We start from the raw sequence: 26,668 nt of genomic DNA, 5'->3' as shown, positions 1-26,668 counted from the left end.
GAGCCGATCTAAGCCAATCCTAGCCAAGGTCTAGCTCCTCGACCAGAGGAGTTCAGGGATGGGCATATGTGGCAGAATGTACTACTTTCCCAGTTATTCACTCTGGCTTCCTATAAAGGGATCGTACATCTGTACTCACTGCTGGGTGACTTGCTTTGGCGAATGTAACATGAGCAGACACACCGTAAGGCAAGACGGAGTGGAAGCTCTCCGAGCCTTCTCATGGCTCACCCCTGGCACCGTCTTCTCTCTTGTTGAGACAACTGCACGTCCTTGTTCAAGGGGATGTTTTTCTCAGTCTAGATCTCAGCAGGAGGAAGCCATGGGGATCAGCCACAGCCAACCTATGGCTGCCATGTAGCACGAGTGAGGACAAAAAGAATCATTGCTGTTCAAAGCCACAGCAGTGTGGGCCTTGGATGTTACGGCAAGACACCCTGGCAAGAGCTGACTCATACATAGAGCCTGGGAACTCACGTAAGTCCGTGAAAGAGAATAGACTCCTGGGCCTGCAGGGTTTCCACTGGCCCAATCTCTCCTTTCCTCTGGACTGTGTGATGGGATATGAGAAGAAATGTAGCCAGGCCAGCAAGGCTGAGCCACAGGGAAGTCCTGCATCAAGATTGATTTAAAACCAATGCTTCNTGAGACAACTGCACGTCCTTGTTCAAGGGGATGTTTTTCTCAGTCTAGATCTCAGCAGGAGGAAGCCATGGGGATCAGCCACAGCCAACCTATGGCTGCCATGTAGCACGAGTGAGGACAAAAAGAATCATTGCTGTTCAAAGCCACGGCAGTGTGGGCCTTGGATGTTACGGCAAGACACCCTGGCAGGAGCTGACTCATACATAGAGCCTGGGAACTCACGTAAGTCCGTGAAAGAGAATAGACTCCAGGGCCTGCAGGGTTTCCACTGGCCCAATCTCTCCTTTCCTCTGGACTGTGTGATGGGATATGAGAAGAAATGTAGCCAGGCCAGCAAGGCTGAGCCACAGGGAAGTCCTGCATCAAGNCCATCCATATTTTAGCCAGAAGTTGCGAGTTAAGGGACTCTTACAATATGATTAATCACACCTAATGGTCCGGCTTGGAGGTTTAGAGTACTATACGTACTTTGTTGACCTTTGTTGACCTTTGTCTGTCAAAGGTCAACTCCACATTTTAGCATCTGAGTTGCAAGGGGTTCCTCAGACAGTCAACTGCACACAAACATCCAAAAACAAGTTTCTCTTCAAGAAAACTCAGAACCTCCAAGCTAACTGATGCTTCAGACCTAACCTGCAACATTTAAATTTAAAGTTCATGGGAAAAAAGACTCACAGAGTTCCTCCTCACATGTTGGTGAAATAGAGGCCTTGACTGCAGAAAAGATCTGGTAAATTCCTGAGAATTTTCTGGAATTATGAGAGATCTGACCTATTCTGAGCTACTAAGTTTGGGCCAAAAGAGAGGGGGAGGGGGAAAAAAAGAAGAAAAAGAAAGAAAGAAAGAAAGAAAGAAAGAAAGAAAGAAAGAAAGAAAGAAAGAAAGAAAGAAAGAAAGAAGGAGGGAGGAAGGAAGGAAGGAAGGGAAGAAAAAAAGGAAGGAAAGGGAGAGAAAGAAAGGAAGAAAGAAAGGAGGGAGAGAGGGAGGGAGAAGGGAGGGAAAGAAAACACTTGCAACAACAAAAAAGCAGATCTGAAAGATCTTTCCCCTAACAAGAATTATAACATAGCCATTCTAATTTTCATTCCACATCACAGGCAACATTTCTGGAACATACTTGGATTCTCAACATCAGTTCAATGCCAGTAATTAAATAAAAACGAAAACACAAGCCCTATCCAAAGCTAGCAAACAGGAGACATCTAGAAAGAGCCAAACATATTTTGCTTTGGCAAAGTTATCATGATCAGTTTCTCTCTTAAGGAGCTGTGAACTCACTTATCCCCACTTAAAAATTTTTCCAAAGACTGCACTTCTTTCAGAGCAGAAAGCTGCTGACTCATGAGGACAATTTATTCATCTCCTTGGAAGATGGTTTGGAAAACTACATTTTTGAGGTGCCTCTATGTACCATCCCTTTCAGATGCGAACCACTGAAAGTTTGGACAGTGAGGCTCAACCTACGNGTTATAGAAACTGGTGGTAGAGAAATTAAAAAATGAATTGGGGCGCCTGGGTGGCTCAGTCGTTAAGCGTCTGCCTTCGGCTCAGGGCGTGATTCCAGCGTTCTGGGATCGAGCCCNGTCTCTCAGGCGTAGATCCAAGAAGTCAGCTCTCCTGCCCAAGACCAACAGTCTCAGCATCGAGAGCAGCAAGATGCTCTCATGCTCAGTGCCACCACCTGTCCTGGGTACCACCCACAGTTAGTAGAGAGGTTGCCATGGAAATAGAGGTGATAGTGCGATCAAGATGGAGGAGCCCAGCATGCAACATTATTGCCCCTTAAGGATGTGTGAGGATGTTCTTATGTTTGCTAGACTCTTTCAGCCCCCAAATGATAACAGATCGTAAAAACATTTGCTCTGATTTCGTGTTTAGTTTGCATTGGTTCAATAGGCGTTACAAATCTTCGCCCAGCGTTATTCCCCATTGGTCCCTAATCCCGTGAAAGGGTGAAAGAGTCTACAGCAGATGGGAGACATTGGAGTATGCAAGAACGCGGGACCCCAGAGCTGAAAGGCCCAATGAACGGTCCAACATGCAAAAGATGAGCGTGGAATGGTTCTGCCATTTAATGCGTGACTTACATTCGCCTCTGCCCCTGCGGGGACTGAATCCTCTTTAACTGACTAAAGGGGAGATAAAAACAAAAATAAGAGTCAGAACGTCACCCAAAAGACAGAGTTAGTTGGGCTCGCAGCCCTCCAGTTCCATTCTTGGACATCGAATTGCTTACGCATGCCTGGTCCGAAACGAACTTGAAGGAGGCTTACATGAAAGTAAGCAGTATGGCAAGATAATACAAATAGTTCTGTATTTTTAACGTGCAATGAAGGGAAAATGAACACACAGATGCAGCCAGGACATGAATGGCGTGAGGAGAAGGGGTTGCTACAGAAAACACAAACCACAGCCTGGGCTGTGGGTCAGCGACGCGTTTGCCTTACCATTTTCTGGTTGTTGATGAAAAGAGAGAAAACGATCAATCACGCAGGGCACAGTCAGTGTTAGGTAAAAACAAATGAGCTGCTCAGGAAAATTCTGGCAGAAAGTCCAGAAAAATCCACGCCATGGTACTCATAGAGCAAACAGGCACTGATGTCAGGAGTGGGGTCTTCAGCCTTATCCCGACCACAGCGCAGTGGCTGGCGTCTGGAGCTGCTCCCTACATCAGCCCTCCATATGGGCCAATGTCATCACTCCAAAGTTCAGCTCAGTTAAAACCCTCCTCTGGAGGCCCAGAGGGCTGGGGTCCAACACACCCAACTTCAAACACTGTGCCTCCCTACAGTAATCCTGGCATTCACAGTCCTGCCTCAAATTAGGAGAGGAATTGGCCCAACGCTATCAAAGATCCATGCCACCATCATCACATCAGTTTGCTAAGCTTCAACTTTGGAGATCATCTTTGTGTTTGTTCTTAAATTTGGCAAGGGGTGGTGGTGTTTACAGACCTCTTTGAGACTCAACTCACTTGACAGATCTGGACTCTCTCCCCAGAAAAATAAACACAAAGAAAATATTTTGTAAATAATTTAAGGGTGTTCATAGACCATCTCTTCTCTTGGATTCCAGGCTAGGAGCTCTTCCTTACATTCATTCTGTTCCAAGTCCTGTGTTTATTTTTACCTTTAAAACATGCAGTAGGAGGGGAGAAAGGAATCAACATTCATAAATACATCTTCTGCATTGTGCAAATNGCTTGGAGGTTTAGAGTACTATACGTACTTTGTTGACCTTTGTTGACCTTTGTCTGTCAAAGGTCAACTCCACATTTTAGCATCTGAGTTGCAAGGGGTTCCTCAGACAGTCAACTGCACACAAACATCCAAAAACAAGTTTCTCTTCAAGAAAACTCAGAACCTCCAAGCTAACTGATGCTTCAGACCTAACCTGCAACATTTAAATTTAAAGTTCATGGGAAAAAAGACTCACAGAGTTCCTCCTCACATGTTGGTGAAATAGAGGCCTTGACTGCAGAAAAGATCTGGTAAATTCCTGAGAATTTTCTGGAATTATGAGAGATCTGACCTATTCTGAGCTACTAAGTTTGGGCCAAAAGAGAGGGGGAGGGGGAAAAAAAGAAGAAAAAGAAAGAAAGAAAGAAAGAAAGAAAGAAAGAAAGAAAGAAAGAAAGAAAGAAAGAAAGAAAGAAAGAAGGAGGGAGGAAGGAAGGGAGAAGGGGGGAAGGAAAGAAGGGAGGATGGAGGGAAGGAAGGGAAGAAGGGAGGGAGGAGAGCTTGGGGGACTAATATATTCCCTGGAAGCAGCAATAGGGTGGCAGNAAGGAAGGAAGGAAGGGAAGAAAAAAAGGAAGGAAAGGGAGAGAAAGAAAGGAAGAAAGAAAGGAGGGAGAGAGGGAGGGAGAAGGGAGGGAAAGAAAACACTTGCAACAACAAAAAAGCAGATCTGAAAGATCTTTCCCCTAACAAGAATTATAACATAGCCATTCTAATTTTCATTCCACATCACAGGCAACATTTCTGGAACATACTTGGATTCTCAACATCAGTTCAATGCCAGTAATTAAATAAAAACGAAAACACAAGCCCTATCCAAAGCTAGCAAACAGGAGACATCTAGAAAGAGCCAAACATATTTTGCTTTGGCAAAGTTATCATGATCAGTTTCTCTCTTAAGGAGCTGTGAACTCACTTATCCCCACTTAAAAATTTTTCCAAAGACTGCACTTCTTTCAGAGCAGAAAGCTGCTGACTCATGAGGACAATTTATTCATCTCCTTGGAAGATGGTTTGGAAAACTACATTTTTGAGGTGCCTCTATGTACCATCCCTTTCAGATGCGAACCACTGAAAGTTTGGACAGTGAGGCTCAACCTACGTCTCTCAGGCGTAGATCCAAGAAGTCAGCTCTCCTGCCCAAGACCAACAGTCTCAGCATCGAGAGCAGCAAGATGCTCTCATGCTCAGTGCCACCACCTGTCCTGGGTACCACCCACAGTTAGTAGAGAGGTTGCCATGGAAATAGAGGTGATAGTGCGATCAAGATGGAGGAGCCCAGCATGCAACATTATTGCCCCTTAAGGATGTGTGAGGATGTTCTTATGTTTGCTAGACTCTTTCAGCCCCCAAATGATAACAGATCGTAAAAACATTTGCTCTGATTTCGTGTTTAGTTTGCATTGGTTCAATAGGCATTACAAATCTTGCCCAATGTTATTCCCCATTGGTCCCTAATCCCGTGAAAGGGTGAAAGAGTCTACAGCAGATGGGAGACATTGGAGTATGCAAGAACGCGGGACCCCAGAGCTGAAAGGCCCAATGAACGGTCCAACATGCAAAAGATGAGCGTGGAATGGTTCTGCCATTTAATGCGTGACTTACATTCGCCTCTGCCCCTGCGGGGACTGAATCCTCTTTAACTGACTAAAGGGGAGATAAAAACAAAAATAAGAGTCAGAACGTCACCCAANGTTACAAATCTTCGCCCAGCGTTATTCCCCATTGGTCCCTAATCCCGTGAAAGGGTGAAAGAGTCTACAGCAGATGGGAGACATTGGAGTATNATTACAAATCTTGCCCAATGTTATTCCCCATTGGTCCCTAATCCCGTGAAAGGGTGAAAGAGTCTACAGCAGATGGGAGACATTGGAGTATGCAAGAACGCGGGACCCCGGAGCTGAAAGGCCCAATGAACGGTCCAACATGCAAAAGATGAGCGTGGAATGGTTCTGCCATTTAATGCGTGACTTACATTCGCCTCTGCCCCTGCGGGGACTGAATCCTCTTTAACTGACTAAAGGGGAGATAAAAACAAAAATAAGAGTCAGAACGTCACCCAAAAGACAGAGTTAGTTGGGCTCGCAGCCCTCCAGTTCCATTCTTGGACATCGAATTGCTTACGCATGCCTGGTCCGAAACGAACTTGAAGGAGGCTTACATGAAAGTAAGCAGTATGGCAAGATAATACAAATAGTTCTGTATTTTTAACGTGCAATGAAGGGAAAATGAACACACAGATGCAGCCAGGACATGAATGGCGTGAGGAGAAGGGGTTGCTACAGAAAACACAAACCACAGCCTGGGCTGTGGGTCAGCGACGCGTTTGCCTTACCATTTTCTGGTTGTTGATGAAAAGAGAGAAAACGATCAATCACGCAGGGCACAGTCAGTGTTAGGTAAAAACAAATGAGCTGCTCAGGAAAATTCTGGCAGAAAGTCCAGAAAAATCCACGCCATGGTACTCATAGAGCAAACAGGCACTGATGTCAGGAGTGGGGTCTTCAGCCTTATCCCGACCACAGCGCAGTGGCTGGCGTCTGGAGCTGCTCCCTACATCAGCCCTCCATATGGGCCAATGTCATCACTCCAAAGTTCAGCTCAGTTAAAACCCTCCTCTGGAGGCCCAGAGGGCTGGGGTCCAACACACCCAACTTCAAACACTGTGCCTCCCTACAGTAATCCTGGCATTCACAGTCCTGCCTCAAATTAGGAGAGGAATTGGCCCAACGCTATCAAAGATCCATGCCACCATCATCACATCAGTTTGCTAAGCTTCAACTTTGGAGATCATCTTTGTGTTTGTTCTTAAATTTGGCAAGGGGTGGTGGTGTTTACAGACCTCTTTGAGACTCAACTCACTTGACAGATCTGGACTCTCTCCCCAGAAAAATAAACACAAACAAAATATTTTGTAAATAATTTAAGGGTGTTCATAGACCATCTCTTCTCTTGGATTCCAGGCTAGGAGCTCTTCCTTACATTCATTCTTGTTCCAAGTCCTGTGTTTATTTTTACCTTTAAAACATGCAGTAGGAGGGGAGAAAGGAATCAACATTCATAAATACATCTTCTGCATTGTGCAAATAGGTTGTATACCTGCATAGACATTGCAAAATGGAGGTGAGCTGTAAGGATGGGGATCCTCATTGACACAGCAAGAAATGGAGATACAGGGAGGTAAAGTCGCTTGTTCAAGGTGGTACAGCCAGAACTGGTGGAAATGGTTCTAAGAGCCAAGTTTTCCCCCTGCCGTGATGATTTCAAGGGTCAGAAACACATTTTTTAGTAACTATGTGAGCTTCTCTCTCCTCAACCAGGTTTGCTTTCTCTTTAGATGAGATTTTTCAGCTCGGACCATTCATCAACAGTATTTCCGTTGAACCCATTCTTTGATCCCAGCCTGGATCTCACATGTCATGTGTACCGGCACCCAGCGTGCTTTCCATGCTCAACACACGATGACAAATGAAGGCCTCGGGCAGCTTCTTCCTTTTCTCCTTATGTTTCCCACCTTGTAGAAAGCCGACAAGCAGAGGAACCGGGGGCACAAGATTGAAGTCTGCTCTTCTCCACTCCTGGCGAATCCTGTGTGATAGATCAGCCCTCAGATGGAGAGCAGACGACTTGATTCTTCCACAGTGGAAATATGTCCGGGAGGGAAATCTCGGAGATGAGAACAACACTTGCACAGTGGATGGAACAGCTCACTTCAAAGTAGACCAGAGAGGATTTTCAAGTTCAAGTCCCATGTCTGCAGACCGAAAGGTGTTTATTGGGTTCTCAAGCTCTCCAGTCAGAAGAACCTAATCCGGTGTGGGGCTAATCAGGAAACACACAGAGGGCGGGATTCCCATTGAGATCTCGAATCCAGAAACTTCTGATCTTCTTTGACGCACGGGACATCTGGCTGTTCTCTGCTGAGCCTACAAGCTGTCCGGCCTCATTCACGATAACAACAACAAACCCAGTTTGAAACTGAAGGATCCTGTTTGGGCGTTTATATTGCTGAGAATAAGGACCCAAACACAGCCCCTGAAATGCATCACTATAAACTTGCATAGCAAGGGTTCCTGTCCTTTGAAGAGCACATTCAAAAAAGAATGTTTCTTTAAAATACTGTCACATGGTAGTACTTAAGCCAACAGACATCCCGTTGCTAGCGGGTCTTCCGGAAGCATCATTTAGATCATGTGACAGCTGTTCTGAGTTCATGGCTTTCATAGTGGCCCTAAGACCTTTCCTCAAGCCTAGACATTTCAGCCTGCCTTTCAAGTGCTTCCAGAATGGTCCGGCCATATGCCAGACTTTCTTAATCAGGATTCCCAGGGATTCTGGGATCAAATACAGGAATCTGGACTTGAAACAAGTAACTCAGGTGATTCAGAGGCTTTTTAAAGTTCTCTTAGTCCTTTTGGACCTACCCCAACTGCTACCTTTTCTAAACACCCATAGCATTTGTAACCTGCACCCCACACACGAACACTGGATTCCAATATCCTTGTTTTGGAAACATGGCCTGTCACTTTGCATTCATTTTCCCACTCCATCCTCCCAATAATCACGAAAGGTGGGTGTCACTGCCTGCTTCCAGAGCTGAGGAAAGCAAGGCATGCAGGGTTTAAGTGACCTGCTCACGTCCAAACAGCCAGTAGCTGTCGGAGCTGAGATTGGATGATGTGTCTCTCTGGCTTCAGAGAGCCTGTTATTTTCCACGGCGTCATTTGTGTCATCCAAAGGAAAGCAGGAAAATGCTATTTTGAAGATATTCCAAATGTATCGTTTACAAATTGTGTGCATGCACACGCACGCCTATACACTTGCACGTGTAGGCATGTGTATCTACCCTGTTCCTCCAGATGGACTTCAGGTGTTTCGATAGTGATACAATTGAGTCTTAGACTCGTTTTGTGCCTTGGGTGCTGTTGGCACCTGACGCCACACATGGATATTTAATCAGACCCAGCAACTGTTGGTTCCTGAAAAAAGGATGAAACTGTTCGTTGAGCACTTACTATGTCTGAGGGTCTCTCTGGGTACAGTTAGTGGATTGGCATAACAACGCGGTGGGAGAAACATGTCCCTATTTACACAAAAGAAAACAGAGTCTTTGAGGGGGCCAGCAATTTGTCCAAGGCTATGCGGTCCAATCTTTCTGATTCTGTCTGTTATGCAAGACTTGCTGCGTAACAGAGTTTTTCAAGATCATCTATTCCAACCCTTTCCTTCAACAGATGAAGAAAAAGAAACTCAAAAAGGGTGAGTAACTGTTGTGAGGTCATAGAGCAAATGGTACCCTAAAGAACCCACAACAATAAGGGACATAGGTAGAGTCCAGGTAACTGGATTTTAAGCATTTTTGGGCAAATACACACCATCATTTGAAGTTAATTTTCTCAAAGGATATCTGTGTTATTTTTGTTTTATAATAAGAACAACTTCATCAATCAAGAGTATAGATAAAAATAACTTCTAATTTCATAACCACAGCATGTTAGGGGGAAAATTTTATTTCTGATGTTCATATTGTAAATGTATACACTTCAAGGTCAGTTTGTTTAAAAGCTTCCCAGTTAAAGGAGGAGAAGAAAGAGAACTTGGGTAGTGGAAAGATCAAAATTTTCTGGCATTTCTCTTTGTTTTTCAAAATTTTTACAACAGTGATTTTATCACCAAAGCTTATCTAATTTAAAGAAAATGAAGGTTTTCATTTTGTTTTCGACTAGCACATAGGTCCCCCCTTGAGAATGTAAGCTACAAAAGGACAGCAATCTGTTTGCTATCTTTTCAACACCTTAGCACCAAGCATTTGGCACAAAAAACAAAAACAACAACAACAACAACAAAAAAAAAAACTCAGCACAAAGGAGACTGAAAATACTCTTGTGAAGAGTATTTGCTTGCGTGAATCGTCCCTATTTACTTCCATAGAGAGCGGTTCTTTCTGATCTGGTGGAAGAAGGAAAAGAAAGATTTATGGGTGATTTGGGTTTTTGCTTCTCTTTATTATTTTTATAATCTGCTAAGAAAATAAAGCCAGATAATGGTGAGAAAAGAAAAAAAAAAAAACAGTGAGACTGAACTCTACGAAATCTGACCATTGGGGGAAGAACATCAAGTGGTCTTGTCTTTTTTTTCTCAATGGAAATAGCTTGAATTTCAAAGAGGAACCAATATACGCCTAGAGACCAACATATGCCAAAGATAAGGACAGATGGAGTATTTGAGGCTTAGTAGCTTAGAAGCTTCCCTAACTGTTGGGCATGGAGAAACGAAGAAGTGGGCCTGGTTAGTGTGTCCATGCTCCCAAGCACACAGGAGATAAATGACATAGGTCGGAAGGACCATTCATTGGCCACTTTTGTGCTAGGCCCGGTGTCAAGGGTTTTGCAGGCATGGTTTCATCGAATCTTCATTTCTAGATGAGGTACTGTTATTATTTGCATTTTACAAATTAGAAAACTGAGGCAGTTCATCGAGTCTCATCTGTCCGATGCCAAACTTTTAACCCTTCCATAGGTGTTCCTCAAACTTGAGTCATTTGTCAGCCTCCTATATGGTTTTGGCCACGTTTTGTGTACCATCTGCGGTAGCTACGGCGTGTGCTGCTCAGATTTCCCTGCTGGAAGGACAGCCCCTGACCCGCCCTTCCTCAGCATCCAATAGAGTTAATGCTGAGACCATGCTCTTGCTGCCTGCTCCGGGGCAATGACTGAGCACAGCAGGGTACTGGGGAGTTCTTGTTCCACACAGAACTCTCCGTGGGCGAGCTCTGCTCTGGGATTCGCCATTGGCTCAGTACTACCTTTAATCTGTGGCTTTTCCAACCTTCTCCTCCTTCCTTCCCTCTCTCCCTTCTGCCGTGTCAGACCCTCATGTGGTCTGACGCCTCTCTCTACCTACTCTTGTCCCCTCCCCTTTATCCTTCACGGTGTTTTCCTCCAATAAATCTATTGCACATCAATTCCATCGCAGTGTCCCTCTTTAGAGGATCCAAATTTACGATTATGTACTTAAGATCAGCACCATTCATTATGTGACACTTTCCTTTTAAGTGGATTACTTTTTAAACTGAATATAGATAGTCTCACCTTTGGCAAAATATATATTAAATCTTGAGTTTAATGTGCTAGCTCATTTTTTCTAATGCATTTTAAATAAATGTAATTTTTAAAATAAATGATGTTTGAATATGGGTTGGCTAAGTCATCTGCCTGGCCACCAATGTGCGCATGTGATTCACTTGGGAAATTTTCCTACGTTATATTGCTGATAAAAGGTTTTTAAAAATAAGTGATTGGTGGTTGGGAAGGAAGGAGGATTAGAACAGAATGCCAAATGACATCACCCAAAGTTTTGGTTAAGTACTTGAGTTTGTGTTCTGGGCAGAGCCCAGAAGGAAGATTTTTGTACAACGGAAAGCCAACAGAAAAGAGTTCCAGAAATCCAGCTGGATTCTGGACCAAAGAATTAAGTGAACACTGTAGGGACATCTGTATTTATCACCAGCCTTGTGCTGCATGCTAAGTGGCATGGAGGTTTTGATGAAAGTACTAATTCAATTTTTTTTTCAGCTCTATGAATTATATTCAACTCTCTCACCCACGATGTCTTGCTCATCTTTTGGCCACATTTAAAAGAGGCAAGAGCTCTAAACATATGTGGCAGCTGCGGTATGCTCAGCAATGATGATCAAGGACTAGCTCGCAGACTGACTCAGCCCCACCCACCGCACTCCCTTGTGCGCCACCGTCATTCTAGAGGGAAAAAAATTAGACAATGTTTTGAATGCTCCTATCACAGAGCACAGTGTGGCTCGCCCTGGTGGTGAATGGTGGACACCTTGGTTTTCCAAAAGGAGAGGGAGGCTTAATGGTTCATAATGACTAAGATTATATCTTGCTGGGGAAAGAGAGAGGGAGCCCAGAGGTGGTTCAGCTTGCTGGCAGGGACGGTGCTCAGAGGAATCCAGGAGGAAGCCAGAGTACTAAGCCAGTGTGGAAAGAAAATGAAATCACGAAATACCACAACTGTCTGTCATGAACCAGAGTAACTCTAAGAATGAAAACATCTACTTGTCTATTTCCTTTTCTTTCCCAGGAAACACATGCTCCTAACACCACAGGCACTTCATTCTTCCCAGGAGTAAATGACAAATCTTCAACTCAGTGACTAGTTGAGTCATTTTGGGGAAGAAAAATAAACTCTGTACTTGGTGAGCACATGGATTAGCCCAAATGAAATAATTTGTCCAGTCGCCCTAGCCGCAACCACTCTACAAATCTTGAAAATAGGGCTTACCTTTTTCCAGAACAGTTTGCTCAGAGGCAGAGAGGTGGGTCCTGCCTTTTCCTTGGCAGCTTCCTTTGCAGTGTCAGTGGATGTAGGGTTCTTGGCTGCCCCTCTGGTCTCCTGGGATATAAAGTTCGCTTTGTCGGACTTGACGTCAGATGAAGTGGCAGGCGACTTTTCAGCACCCTACAGAGTTAAAAAAAAAAATTAGAACGATTCCAGGATTTTAAAAGTGAAATATCTCTTTTTTAATAAGCGTAGGCTGGGGTTACACATGTTAATTTTCTTTGTTATAATTTTCTGTGCTTGCAAAGATTCATTGTGAATGTGCATTTGTGTTAAAATTTTGGAAAAAGTCAAGATAGTTTCCTTTTGCAAAAGAACATATTATGTTCATGTAAGTCATTAGGAATCAGGGTGCTGGTAAGAGGCACTTTCCTAGGAGAAAGTTTGTTTATATCAAGGCCATCGGTCTTCAAATGGTTTTGATGATGTTCCCATCAGTAAAAACAGTTTGAGCATACACCGCCAATACATGCATGTTTGCTTACATTATAAACGTGCACTATTTTGCTAATCCAGATGTGAAATTAAAGGAGGTTAAAATAAATATAAGGGACATCATTTCCAACTTTTAACTTTGATTTAATAATCACAAAGTTACCAGTACCAGGCACTGTTCTAAACAATTGAATGTTTTAACAAGAGTTCTGTGAGGAAGGAACTGATTATTATGTTCATTTTACAGAGAGGGAAATTTTGGTCCCAGGTGATTAAATAACTTTCCCACGACTACACTAATAAGGGGACAGAGCTGACATCGAAATCTAGGGAAACTGATACCCAAACCCAAGCTCTTACCCCCTCCTTTATACTCCATCCCCTCCAACAAGCCAAGGTCTCCCCACTCCCTGTGCTATTGTACCCATCCAGGGAGAAAATATCTTAAAAAGCTTCACATTGGGAAGGGGATAATGACAAAAAGGCTGAGACACACATCTACATTCATCAGTTTCATTGGGAAATGGGCAATCCTCTTCTCTTTGCCCTGAGAAAATAGCCAGAGACTCTTGAAAAACATTACAAGGAGATAACTCCATTATATATGGAATAATTTAACTGTAATATATTTGCGTAATTGTTTGTTGAATATGCATCTCCCTGCCCAGACCATGAGCTTGGAGAGTAAGAGCCATTGCCTTGAATGCCATTACATCCGTAGCTCCCATCAGGCCCAGTATCTGCCATGAAATAGGCATTAAATAAATAACAAAACAATTGCATAGAAAGGACCAGAGAGAAATGCCTACAGAGGATCCTGCCATGTTATGTTTCTACCCTCCCTCCCCCTCCTTAGTGGGCTATGGAGCCATAGACTACCCACAGTCTTTCCTCCCTGCCCATCCAACTGTTCACTTCCCAAAAAAGTGCCCCAGATGGTGTTCTGCCAGCATCAACTGAACATTAATCTTCTTTGTCTGCATTATGGAAGCGATTACAAAAACTCCGTGTTTTTGGAGTGAATCTCATGGATAGGGTTGTCAGAGTTAGCCAATACTCTCAGTAATAAGAATATAAGATACCCTATTAATTTGAATTTTAGATCAATGAAGAATAATTTTGAAGCATAAGAATGTACATCCCTAGGGGCGCCTGGGTGGCACAGCGGTTAAGCGTCTGCCTTCAGCTCAGGGCGTGATCCTGGCGTTGTGGGATCGACCCACATCAGGCTCCTCTGCTATGAGCCTGCTTCTTCCTCCTCCCACTCCCCCTGCTTGTGTTCCCTCTCTCGCTGGCTGTCTCTAACTCTGTTGAATAAATAAATAAAATCTTAAAAAAAAAAAAAAAGAATGTATATCCCTAGAATTGCCTGGGACATATTCAAACTAAAAAATTATTTACTATTTATCTGAAATTTGAATTTAACTGAGTGTCTGTATTTTATCTGGCAATCCTACCCATGAAATTCTAACATATTAGATTTGGAGATTGTATATCAAATGACCTTACCTTCTTCCTTAATAAGTGTTCATCTTGTTTCACATTTGGGCATGGGAGAGGGGAGGGGTTAGTTAGATGTAAACATTACACCAAGAAATAGAAAACAATGAATATGGGGCAGAGCTTAGGAATTACATGACCGGCTACTAATATTTTAGCTGTCCTGCAGAGAGGGTGGGCATTGGAAAAACCTGAGTGGGGAGACAAGCATTTCTGGACATGGCAAAAAAAAAAAAAAAAAAAAAAAAAATCTAAAACAATGCCTGGCCTTGTGTGCAGTTTCATGTTCAGTGTTTGAAGAACATGTGAGAAAGTTGATTCTGAAGCATAGCCTGTGATTGAGCCAAGAGAAAAAGATCCCAGTTCAGCAAAGAAAAGCTGACATGCTAGTTAGAACAATAAGCTTATTTCACTTATTAATTTCAGGACTCCCCACTTTTTTATATAAGAAAAAAAATTTTTTTTAAGAAAATTCTTTTTATAGGAAGAGAAATCGAGATACAGAGACAAGAATCTAGGAGTTGATCCCAACTGGTCACCATTGCATTTTTTTCTCTTGAATTGCAAAACCAGAAGATGATGTTTTTATCCCTGAATTTGCTTGACTTTCCTTTTTTCTGTCCGAGGTTACAACGAAATTGAGGATGAGCGGCACACCTTCTTTAACCAGGCAACAGTCTGTCTGGTCCATGTTAGTGGCCCTATTTTCCTATCTTTTTGGATGACAGAATCATAAGCGAAGAAAAAGGAGGTAAAAGCCAAGAAGCCCCACCAAACTGCAGCATAAATGAGAACTGAGAACATTTGGGAATTATCTCCTTGAAGTCCAGAGAAGGGGGCTGCTTCTCCTTCTTCCTAGGATTTCCTCTGAATCCTATCTTCGCCCCAAATGCAACTCAGTGGCAGGATGGGAGGCCAGTGATCTGGGGGAGACTAGGATTATGGAACGTGGGTGGTCCCCTTTTTGTGGAGGAAAGAGATTCTGAAGGCATGAAACTTAGCTGTGCATGGAATGAATGCTGCCTGAAATGCAGATAGAAGAGGGGAAAGTCATACACTTTGTAACTTTCAAGGCCCCTGCCTCTCAGAAGCCCCAAGTGGGAATTGAGCTGGATTTCTCTGCGCGAGGTCTATGACACATTTCACTAGCAGTTACTAAATGGTCTCCCACGTATAGGAGCACCCCTTTTTAATCTCCAACCCCTCCCCCCCCACTGCAATCTCTATCCCTCCACCCCCTCCGTCTTTCCAAAACAAAATAAGCCTGTATGGAAATTAAAGGGTGGCTTCATAACACAGTTTGCTTATGCAAATACAGATTCAGCCAGGAGATCTTTCTATGGAGATTTTATTTGCATACACAATCCTGGGGCTATAACATCCAGCTGGGCAAGTTTTTTTTTCATAAATGCATTCAACTTAGTGGAGAATGGCTGACATTTTAAACAAATGTCCAAGCATGCTGGCCCAATTCAGGGATCTTAACTGCTGGTTTCAGATAAACACTGGTGTCTTCTTAGACATTCAAAGAGTGAAATCTCCACAAGTGACTTCTGTGTTGTCCTCGCTTCCCAAGGACATGGAGCTAGAAATTGCTCTGCCTTCATTCATTGCTTTCTTGTGCCTGTGCTTTGAACTGGGTTTAGTATGAGCTTAGTTAAGACTGAGAATGGATGGAACAGACGACAGAAAGATGAAATTATTTTCTTGAGGTTAGAAGAGTATTTCCCAAAGCGTAGGAAGCATACCATTGGTGGTAACCCCAGATAATTTTAGGTCATGCGGAGATAAAACGTTAAAAAAAAAAATGGAGAAAATACTTTTTTCTCCCCCCTCAACTCTCTTCTAATCTTTCTAAGAACATTGTTGGGGGGATGCTTCGTCTGGTGCTGGTACATCTTTAACATTTTTCTATTGCTGGCAAATTGTATTTTAATAAAGCTAGAAAGGCCTTAGATTGACACAAACAAGGTAGCTAGAATGTAATTTTATTAGCCATATTCATGGTTACCTCTTTATGAAAAATGACTCGATATTTCCATGTATCATGTAATATGAAGTTTTCTTTAAAGATACCTTTAGATAGGAAATGAGTCCTTTTTCATGTAAAAAGATCAACCAAAACTGTACCTGACAAAAACGATGAAAATGGTATGCATACTTTCGACATTTGGGAAACACTGAGTTAGAAGGATAATTTCAGAACCCTGGTCCACACTAGGAAGGAACTGGTCAGATGCTTCTGTATAATTACAGAGACTTAGAAGAATCGTTGAAATTTGATGCATGTCATTTTTAATTCCCTTTCAGGATCCCTGCCACACAAGGCTGTCTTCCCTGCAGTAGAGCTGAGGGGACCCAGGACAGCCATGTTACGTATGGTGAAGACCAGGGTTCCTCTTCTTTTTTTTTTTTTCCCCCTTTCTAATTTAACAAGATACAGACCTTATGCCTAAAGAATTTTCTAAATGCGAATCCTAGCCTGGGGCTATGCAGGTGCTTTTTCTTGGTGCCTTTAGCTTGGTTCTCACAGGTCTTCTGTCCAGCTTGGCCATCACAAACACTTTCTGCTTTGGATGCCTTTCGGGCAACAGCAGTCACAGCTTAGAACTTTGTTTTTAAACAAAATCCTTTTTTTTTTTTGCCTGTCGTTTTTAAATGCATTGAAACACTTTGACGATTAACTGCTGGTATATTACCCCCATCCCCCAACCACAACGTTCCCATCATGTGAACGTTCATCTTTTTTAAACTCTCAAAGACAATTTGCTACACAGTAGATTCCCAGACCATTTCAAGTACATGTTGATTTCCAACAGGGCGACCTATTTAAATGACCCAGATTAACCTAAATCCATTTGCTAAAGACAATGACAGGATATTTAAGCTCTGTCTATATGATGCAAAATATTTAGATGAAAAAAAAAAGATAACATAGTTTTAAAGGTCTAAATATTCTTGTCACATGGGAAAGGAAAAGATACATGAAAACATACAGTTTATTTTTGCATCCTGGAGTCAAGATAAGCACTGCCTTGAGTGGCTTTCTTTCTCCAACCCATCTTTTATTCAGGATTAGAAACTTCAGGGAAGCAGTATCATTTGCAAAAATTTCAACTGACTTCTAGATGGACAGATCTCCCAGGCAAGAGAAGTATCTACTGTGCACTAGTCCACTGAGCCAAAGTCGGGGAAGACTGGAACTGCAACAGCCCAGCGACAACCATTCAGAATTGTCGACTCAAGTCACAAATGGTGGGGGATTTTGCGCAGAGCGTGGAGTGTTCTCAGAATTGTCCAGGCCAAATGGGAAGATGGAAAAACAGTGTAGATGTTTTGAAAGCAAGAATCTAAGAACTTTGGTAGAAAGGATGTTAAAAACATAGGTTTGTTGAAAGAGGTCGGTTTGTGTCATAGACAACCTACATTCACAAAACCGTCTCCGGAGACTCCGCTCCATTAGCAATCACCCTGACCTCTCTGGGCAGGCTAGGGAGATTTTATCAACTAGGTACGTGCAGTTGGGGCCACATTCTGGAGGGGAAGAGTCCTGGTGTATGAGCAGCTGAAGAGAATGAGTGCATCAGGTCACTTGGGAAGCCACACAACACACCCACATACCCCACTATTTATAGCCTATTGTGCTGACTGTGTGACTTTCAACAATGCAAGACACAGAATCGAAAGAGAAACATTTGGATCCAACTATTCATTGAACTTGACCCCAGCTGCTTTATAGCAAAGTTTTAATTTTATAGGAAAACACATGTAGATACCTCAGGTAAATATTTTTTTTCTAATGGAAGAAGAACGTTCTAGAAGAACCAACTGATACACTACAAATGTCATCAGAGCATTCAATACATCTTGCACTGATTATGGAAACAACGATCACCTACATTTGAATAGAGTTCCACGGTTTACCAGGCATTGTCACACCTTCCTTCAAGGCTGGGGTGAGGAGACAGAATTTTTATTGTTCCAGTTTTACAGATGTTGAGATTTGGATTCAGATAGCTTGGGATCCCATCACACAGCTACCACATAGCAGGCTGGAGCTCAAACTCAGGTCTTGAGACAAATTCCAGGATCCTTTTCCCAACCTGGCCCCTTCAAATATTGGTAACAGATGTTTCGGGCTGGCCAAGCCATTTATTGGGTCCCAGGGTCTTTCAAAGCACTCTCAGTTATCAAAAGAAGGACGCAAGACACTTATCTGTCACCAAGTTAAACTTTCCTCACGATTCCCGTGAAAGTTAAACCATGTGTTCCATTAGGGATAATCAGTTCTGTCAAGTGTAAAGGAAAACATCTCTAGAAAGTAGTTGTTTCAAATAAAATTTGTTTTGAGGGGAATTGGTTGGATCTCTGGATGACAGTGAAAAAATTGAGGCTCTCTAGGGCAGCCTAACTCTAACCACGTCTTCCCTTGGCAAGTGTCCAATGGTGACTATTTCATTTCACTGAACTATTGCCTTCACGGTGGAGATTTATTTTTTCCAAATTACATAAAAAACAAGGAACATATTTTTTAAAAACCAAAAACAGAGCGGTTTACATCTACTTTAAATTGCATCTCACCTCTTTCTCATTTCCAGTGGCTAATTTGTACTATATTCCCATATTCCCTAGGTCTCTCCACACACAAAAAGACTAACATGATATACTGTTATTAGTATTCTGTTCTTATTTTACATAAGAAATTGGTGACTGTGACATTAATCATCCAGAGTTAGCAAATATTTCAAGCTTTCCACTAAAATTTTCATCAAAACACTTTAAAGACAATCTAACAGCACTATTAAATTGCTAAATATATAATATATATAATTATATATAATATAATATTTGTAATATATATTTATATATTATATAATATTTATATATACATGATATATATTATATATATCATGTATATTTAAGTATACACACACACACACACACACAATTCAAGAAACAAAGTAGCAGACACAAATCCAAATCCAATCCCATACACAAACCCAAACATGAACGTATTTCAAACCACCTACCGTGTCTTCCAGATCTTTTTTTGTTTCAGCTTTGCTAGGTGAAACCTTAAAAGTTTAAGAAAACCAAATATTAAAAATCATAGCTAGCTCTTTAGGGTGATTTGATTTCATAGAGACATCGTTTTGGGGGGGGTGGGTGATGGACTTCACTCTGCAGGTAAAGAAAGTAATGAGAAGTCCTTTTCAGTACAGAAGCATTCTACCAAGTTCAGTAGAAAGCCAAGGACTTTTGGATAATTTCTAGGTACAAAAGAGTTTTAAAAAATTAATGTTTTATACTGAAATGCATCAGAACCTTATACATTCACGAAGAGCTTGACCACATTCAATATTGTCTCCTGGAGGGCCACAGACTTTCCATCACTTCTACCACTAATCCAAACAAGTGCACACCCGTTTGGTGTTTGTGTCCTATTCTGCTGGCTTGCTTTTACCTTTTCAGGCGAGTCTTAGGCTTTGGAAAGAACCCAAACACACTTGGAGCTGGCCGTTTGATTTTGCGTTCATTGATTCATTCATTCATTCAGCCCTCTCGCAGGTCTGGCGTGGGCCAGGCTGGGGCTGCCTTGAGGAGCCAGAGACAAGCAAGCATTAGAGGACATGGGTCCCTGCCTTTATGCCATTAACATGGTAGATGTCGATGGAACAAGATAGGAAGTGATTTCTACAGTTTTATTTGCCATCTGAATGGCAAAACTGCTTTGATAGTTCAACAACTCAAGGGGCTTTTTTCCAATTATGTGTATGATCAATGACCATAAGACATGGGGCTGCAGGAGAGTTGCAATCCAACACAGCTCATGTCACCTAGTTTGGGCACCTGCTGTTTGCACAACAGTTCCTGGCTCTGGGGGCTCCCTCACTGAAAGTTTGATGTGACCCAATTCCCTTGCAAAGCACATCTCGTCCCTGTTCTCCAGTGTTCCAGAGGCTCCATCATGATCTCCCATCCAATACAATGACAGGTACATATTATTCGCAGAATTAACACAACTTTTGAGCAATAGGACTGAGGAAAGACGGGGCGGCAACCACTCACCAGAGTTTTAAAGAAGCTCATGATGGAATTATTATTCTCGGTTGTATTTGTGGTCTCAGGGTCCTCCTTTGCAGTCTCCAGTTCTTCCGGGTCCCCAGGAACAGAGCAACTCTCAGTGGGGATCTCTTGTCCTTCCTTCCCCTTGCTGTCCACTATGTCCTAGGTGTAAAACAGAGTTTCCACCATCGCCACTGCTTGAATGTGGACTCTCACAGTAATAGCTTTTGCTTCGCACCCCTTTCTCCCTGACCCCCTAATTCCAGCCATACTTCTTCTGCCCACGGGTGTGCAGAACAATCAGGAGCTTATGAGAGTCACTCACTCTTCCTTCCCCTCCTCTGCTTTCTAACATATTCAGCATTTACAGTCAGTTGGAGGGACATTGTTTGGAGCCAGAGGGTAACAAACATAGCAGTGCACGTTGCCTCCCAAACAAAACCCCTTTTCTCCCAATTCTACAAAGAGGTTGTGTATGATGCCGATATTCCCCAACTTTACGGTCACCTGGTCTAATGATCCGTACATTATCCCCAGAGATGCCTCCGTTTGACTTCCCACAATCCCCACAGCATGGATCATATCAACTTTTTAAAAGTAACTGAACTTTTTCTTTTTTTAAGATTTATTGACCCATTTTAAAGAGAGAGAGAGAGCATGAGCAGGGGGAGGGGCAGGGGGAGAGAGAATTTCAAGCAGACTCCCTGCTGAGTGCGGAGCCCAATGTGGGGCTCCATCTCACCACTCCGAGATCGTGACCTGAGCCAAAATCAAGAGTCAGATGCTCAACTGACTGAGCCACCCAGGTGTCCCTAAAAGTATGATGTTTTAAAATAACAACTCCATATTGGGGATCTGGGAGTTTATTGGTGCAAGGGATGTGATATAGGGACTGATTTTCTCCCCTAACTCATGCAGGAGGGTAGGAAGCATTCCAAACCTGTACTCCTTTCCCCATCTCTACGCCTATGACCCTGGGCTAAGCCAGGTTACTTCAAACCCATCCATTCCTCACTGACGTCTTTCTGGGTCTTGCCATCGACAGCACCTATGTATTCCCTTCTCTGAGTTTCTATACCCCTGTTCTCCTCGGCGATCACTTGGCATGTGGGTTATGTACACAAGACTCGCCGAATGCCAGAGGCCAGACCAGAATAGTCTGCATTAGAAATGGGGCTTTTGTGGAAGGGCTATAAAAATACAAAAACACATTTTGATGAATATTTGAAAAGGTAATAATAACGCATGTATCCCACAGGGTTCCCTCAGCCCCAGAACTCTTTCCAAATGGAGAGGTGCTTCTTGTGAAATGCCCCATAAAGATCTGGAAATTTGTAAAACTAAAAGCAGCTGAAAGCCACGGCCTTAACAAACCTGTTAGGTTTTCCAGCTAATTCCAGACAAAAACTGTTCTGTGTTGGAAGAGATGCTCTTTTAAAAAACAGGTTTCTAGGGGCACCTGGGTGGCTCAGTCGGTGAAGTGTCTGCTTTGGGCTCAGGTCATGATCTCTGGGTCCTGGGATCCAGCCCCGCATCAGGCTCCCTGCTCAGCAGGGAGTCTGCTTCTCCCTCTCTCTGTGCCCTCCCTCTGTTTGTGCTCTCTGTGTCAAAAAATAAATAAAATCTTTAAAAAAAAAATTAAAAACAGTTTCTAATATGAGTTGAACTTTCTTTCTTTTTTTTTTTTTTATCCAAGGTATATTTCAGATCCACGTTGTTAAGACAGAAGGATGGCTGACAATTCTGTTTCTAGCCGATAAGTGCCGGTATACCCACAGGTGCTTGCACTCGCACAAAGTTACTGTTTCAGTGTGCTTTCGAAAAATATTCCTAGCATCAAACCTTTGGTACTGTGGATATTTTTGCTTAGGTGAAGCCGAGTACAAAGAATATTTGAAATAAAATTTGAAATAAACAAATATTACAGAAATAATCAAACAGGTGTTTTGGAAGATGAGCTGTTATGAAAGTGGTACAAGGAGTAAAGCTAATAGAGAAATGCCCCGCTGGGTCTGACTTACGGTGTGGCCTAGGACAAAGTTACTTCCATTTACTCATTGCCTCATCTGCATTCAGTCGCTATGCGGGGAACTTGGACTAGGGCCCAAACTGCAGCGAGACCGCAGGGTGTCAGCCCACGCTCCGGGGCCAGCGGCCTGGACTCCACTCCCTGCTCCAGCACCCACACCTGTGCAGTCCGGGGCATGTTCCCGAACATCCGCGCACCGGTGTGCTTATCTATAAGAGGATAATCAGTAACACCTGCCTCTTACAGTCATGGCCGGGGGGGTAAATGGGGGAGTCCACTCACAGGACTCAGGACAAGGGCCTGGTAAGCATTCAGTGAACGCTAGCCGTTCCACAAGGCCTTCCTGTGGCTGCCAGCCTTGTAGAGGACAAAGGCTGGGAGAGAGGACAATCCTCTGATAAAAAGACAAGTGAGCCCCTCTGGCCCACGGATGCTTAGTTGGACGGCATATTAGAACCGCCTGGGCTGTGTTTAAGCCAATGCCCCTGCCCAGACCCCACTCAGGCCAATTAAATGAGAATTTCTGGAGGTCTGCAGAATCCCAGGGAATTGCAATGTGCCCCGGGGCTGAGAACAACTGGAGTCGAGGGAGGGGAAGGCCCGAGGTTGAAGCCGTTTGCCCTTGGCCATGGAGCCTGTCACAGGAAGACGTGTAGAGGTGGGGGAGGGATTTTAGCCAGAGATAAGAGCATGACAAATGTAGCAATGAGGAGGGAATAGGCCTGAGGAAGGTTTGGGGTGAGGTTATTCAGTTCGTTGAAGGTGGAGGGGGTATGACAGTCATGGTGGTTAGGGAAATGCCACCCTGAGCCGGACTGGGGAATTGCTTAAGGAGAAGGTGCTGTGGAAGTTTCTGGGCTGGAGCAGCCTTGCTGTCCCTCACCACGAGGGTGGGGTGCAGGGCAACGAGACCCAATAGCAACAGAGAGTAGAGAGTTCCCTCAGGGAACTGCAAGGCAGAGAAGGCCCCACCTCTACCCCAGAGTGAGATGTCCGTGTTTGCCTACAACACAAAAAATGCAATGAGTCAAGAGAGGACAATGGCATCAAAAGGCAAAAAGACTAGAGCTCTTTTCTCTCAATCCCTCCTCCCTGAACACACACACCTGACGGCAGAGGAGAAGTAAGAGTAAATCCTACCCCTTCCAGATGGTAACTCCAAGGTCACATCAGAGCTTGATTCCAGAAAAAACTGGAATGAATGTTAAAATGGATATGAGATGGAAATTTATATTTTTTTCAATTTTTTAAAAGATTTTATTTATTGATTTGTTGGGGAGAGAGAGAGAGAGCCCAAGCTGGGGTGGGAGGGAGCAGCAGGCAGAGGGAGAAGCAGACTCCCCGCTGAGCAGGGAGCCCAGTGCAGGACTCGATCCCAGGACCCCGGGATCATGACTGCAGCCAAAGGCAGACCCTTAACCAACTGAGTCACCCAGGCGGCCCAAGATTGAAGTTTTTAGATTGGACTGGACTTTTGAATCCCTGCAAGGTTTGGGATCTGGCTGTGGTAGCATAAGAATTAGGAAAGAAGCTATTTATCAAGTGTCTACCAGGAGCGCCACACGGACGCAGTGACTGGGCGCATAGTGGCGAACGAGAAGCACACAGCCCTGTCCTCAGCCTACATTCTAGCAGGGGAGCAAAGCAAAACCAAACAAAAATGCAGACGAACCAATAAATGTAACTTACGCCTCGAGCAGTGAAGATTGCAAGAGAAACAAAAGGAAGGAGATGAGGAAACAGAAGAGGGTGAATTAGACGCTGGGTGAAGTCCTCCAAGAAGGGGGATGTGGGGGTGGGGGAGGCATCTATTCTGGAAGGCCCCTGACGTCCAGGCTGGGTCAACTGCTCTGAGCCCCTCTGGTCCCACAGCCCACGGGCTCCCAGTGTTCCTCACCGCGAGTGGAAGGGCCTGATTCTAGGTCACTGCCAGTTCCCAGATGGGCATTTCCTGCAGGGAGTAAGAGGCAATGATTCTTTTCTGTGATCCCAGTCTAGACACACAGGGAACAATTATCGAACTTCCTGCAAATAAAATGGGACACGGTGGAGTCAACTGAAGGGGGGATGAATTGGCAGAAGATCAGGTGGTCCCGTGGGTCTAGGTGGGCATTGGGGAAAATCTGCCACAATGGCTATTCTCTGAGGAAGGCGGATAACCATTAGTACCTCTTAACCCAGCGTAAAACACTCTGAACGGAGGAGGCACGGTTGGACAGGACTCTAGGAACAGACGAGTCCCCCAACTCTCTCCTCTGCGCTGTGGCATCTTCTCCTGACATCTCTGGAGACGCTGACCTCTGCCTCGCTGATTTCCCAGGTGCAGCAGGGTCTCGAGTCTTGGACAGAGGCTGAGGGTAAACCCCTCCTGTTCAGTGCAAGGAGGTGGCGGGTCTGCCTGGGAATCCCCCCGTGAGAGCTTCATGGCCTTTCACATTGAAATCTTTGGCTTGAACTTGACCCCTTTCCTTGAACTGTTTTCTCTTAGACTGGCTTTTAGAGCAGACATGACTTCTGCTTCCAGAAAGGTGGAGAATAGGAACGTTTCCTTATCCTCCCAGTAGCACATTGGGAAGTCCCTGGTTTCTCTCTGTCAGGTGGAGAGGAGAAGACAGACCAGCTAGGGAATGGAGGAACCACACAGTGGGGAAAGCCCTGGGGTTTCTTTTTGCCTTGTAGATCCTAGACTTGGAAATGGAGGAGCCAGCTACCTGCAAATACCACCAGCCACGGACCAGAAAAACGCTGGCAAGGAGGCAGAAACACGAGATCGCTCACACACTGCTTGCCGGTGGGCAGGTACAACGGCACGGCCTGCGTGGAAAAGAGTTTGCCAGTTTCTTGACAAACCAAATACAAGAACCACAATACAACCCAGCAATTGCATTCCTGGGCTTTTTTTCACCAGTGAAATGAAGACATATATTCACATAAAAACCTACACATGGAAGTTTATAGCAACTCCGTTCGTAACAGCCCCAAAATGGAAACAACCAAATGTGCTTCAACAAATGAATGGCTAAACAAAATGTGGTCTCTCGGTAGCATGGAAGAGTATTCAGCAATAAAAAAGGAAGGAAAGGAACAACATGTATTGATAGACTCAATGACCTTGATGAGCCTCCAGAAAATTCTGCTGGAGGCAAGAAGCCTATTCAAAGATGTACATGTTGTAGGACTCCATTTATATGCCACTGTTGAAAGGACCTAACTACTGAAATGGAGGACAGATGAGTGGTTGCCAGAAGTTCAGAAAGAGCGTGCATGTGGGAGGGAAGTGGATGTATCTAGAAGAGGGCAGCAGGAGATGGAAATGTTCTCCATGGGACCGTAGCAATGTCTATATCCTGATTGTGATGTTGTATCATAGTTTTGCAAGATGTTCCCACTGAGGGACCCTGGATAAAGGTATTTCTTTGTATTATCTCTTACAATGCATGTGAATCTACAATAATTTCAAGATTAAAATTTTTTTAAAAAGCATTCTAGGGTAGTTCTGGAAAGGTAAGAATGAAGAAGAAATAAAAAGTCCAACGGTTCTGGAATAGGCCAATAAATTAGCATGTGGTCTTCACGTGTGAGATTGACCTCTAGGCTGCCTTAACCTACATTTCTACGTGTAGGAATGAACACATTCCATGTGATGGAATATTTTGCGGCCATGGATTCTTTGAGGAATGTATAATGAGAAAAAAAGTCAATGATGATAATAATTTTTTTTAAAGATTTTATTATTTGAGAGATAGAGTGAGAGAGAGAGAGACAGCATGAGCAGGGGAAGGGGCAGAGGGAGAAGCAGACCCCGCTGAGCGGGGAGCCTGATGTGGGGCTCGATTCAGGGACTCTGGGATCATGACCTGAGCTGAAGGCAGACGCTTAACCGACTGAGCCACCCAGGCGCCCCAATAATAATAATAATAATGACCAACCTTTATGGGTCAGGCTCTGTTAAACTAGTTAAAAAGGACTCATGTAATTCTTACAAGGATTTCATGAAGTAAGTACTATATGAAGTTTTTTCTTTACTGATGAATAAATTGATGCATGAAAAGAATAAATAACTTGCATATGGCCATAGAGTAGATCTGGAATTGGACTCCAGGCCCAAATTATTTCAGAGGCAAAAAGCAGGTGCGCTCCACGCTGCTCTGCTTCCACCAACTCCCTTCCTTCAGGTGTTTGCTCAAATATCATCTTTCTACCAAAAGGTTTCCTATTTTAATTTCTCTTGTCTCTATTCCTCTCCCCTGCTATGCAACATGTTTTGGAAACACGTTTGGTAACTTCTGGAAACTTCTTTGATACAAGCAGGTGTTCACGGGAATTGGGTGTATGATAAAGATGACACCTCAGATCTAACCGAAGCGAAGAGCTGTTTAATCAAAGATACAGGGAC

At 43.7% G+C, this 26,668-nt stretch overlaps 1 protein-coding gene across 1 annotated transcript in view; it reads right to left on the bottom strand.

Moving 5' to 3' along the window:
* BCAS1 (brain enriched myelin associated protein 1) overlaps window positions 1-26,668 on the bottom strand; it is a 95,475-nt gene that overhangs the window by 22,705 nt on the left and 46,102 nt on the right. The window contains exons 5-9 of the mRNA XM_034640704.1: window positions 20,247-20,405; window positions 19,208-19,252; window positions 16,623-16,757; window positions 12,186-12,362; window positions 5,860-5,901 (exon numbers count right to left, since the gene is read on the bottom strand). Of these exons, the coding sequence (XP_034496595.1) occupies window positions 5,860-5,901; window positions 12,186-12,362; window positions 16,623-16,757; window positions 19,208-19,252; window positions 20,247-20,405 (558 nt within the window). The remainder of the gene's footprint in view (window positions 1-5,859; window positions 5,902-12,185; window positions 12,363-16,622; window positions 16,758-19,207; window positions 19,253-20,246; window positions 20,406-26,668) is intronic.

This window comes from Ailuropoda melanoleuca, chromosome 13 (genome assembly GCF_002007445.2).
Source record: "Ailuropoda melanoleuca isolate Jingjing chromosome 13, ASM200744v2, whole genome shotgun sequence".
NCBI classification, from domain to species: domain Eukaryota; kingdom Metazoa; phylum Chordata; class Mammalia; order Carnivora; family Ursidae; genus Ailuropoda; species Ailuropoda melanoleuca.
This window is presented reverse-complemented; position numbering and strand designations above follow the sequence as displayed.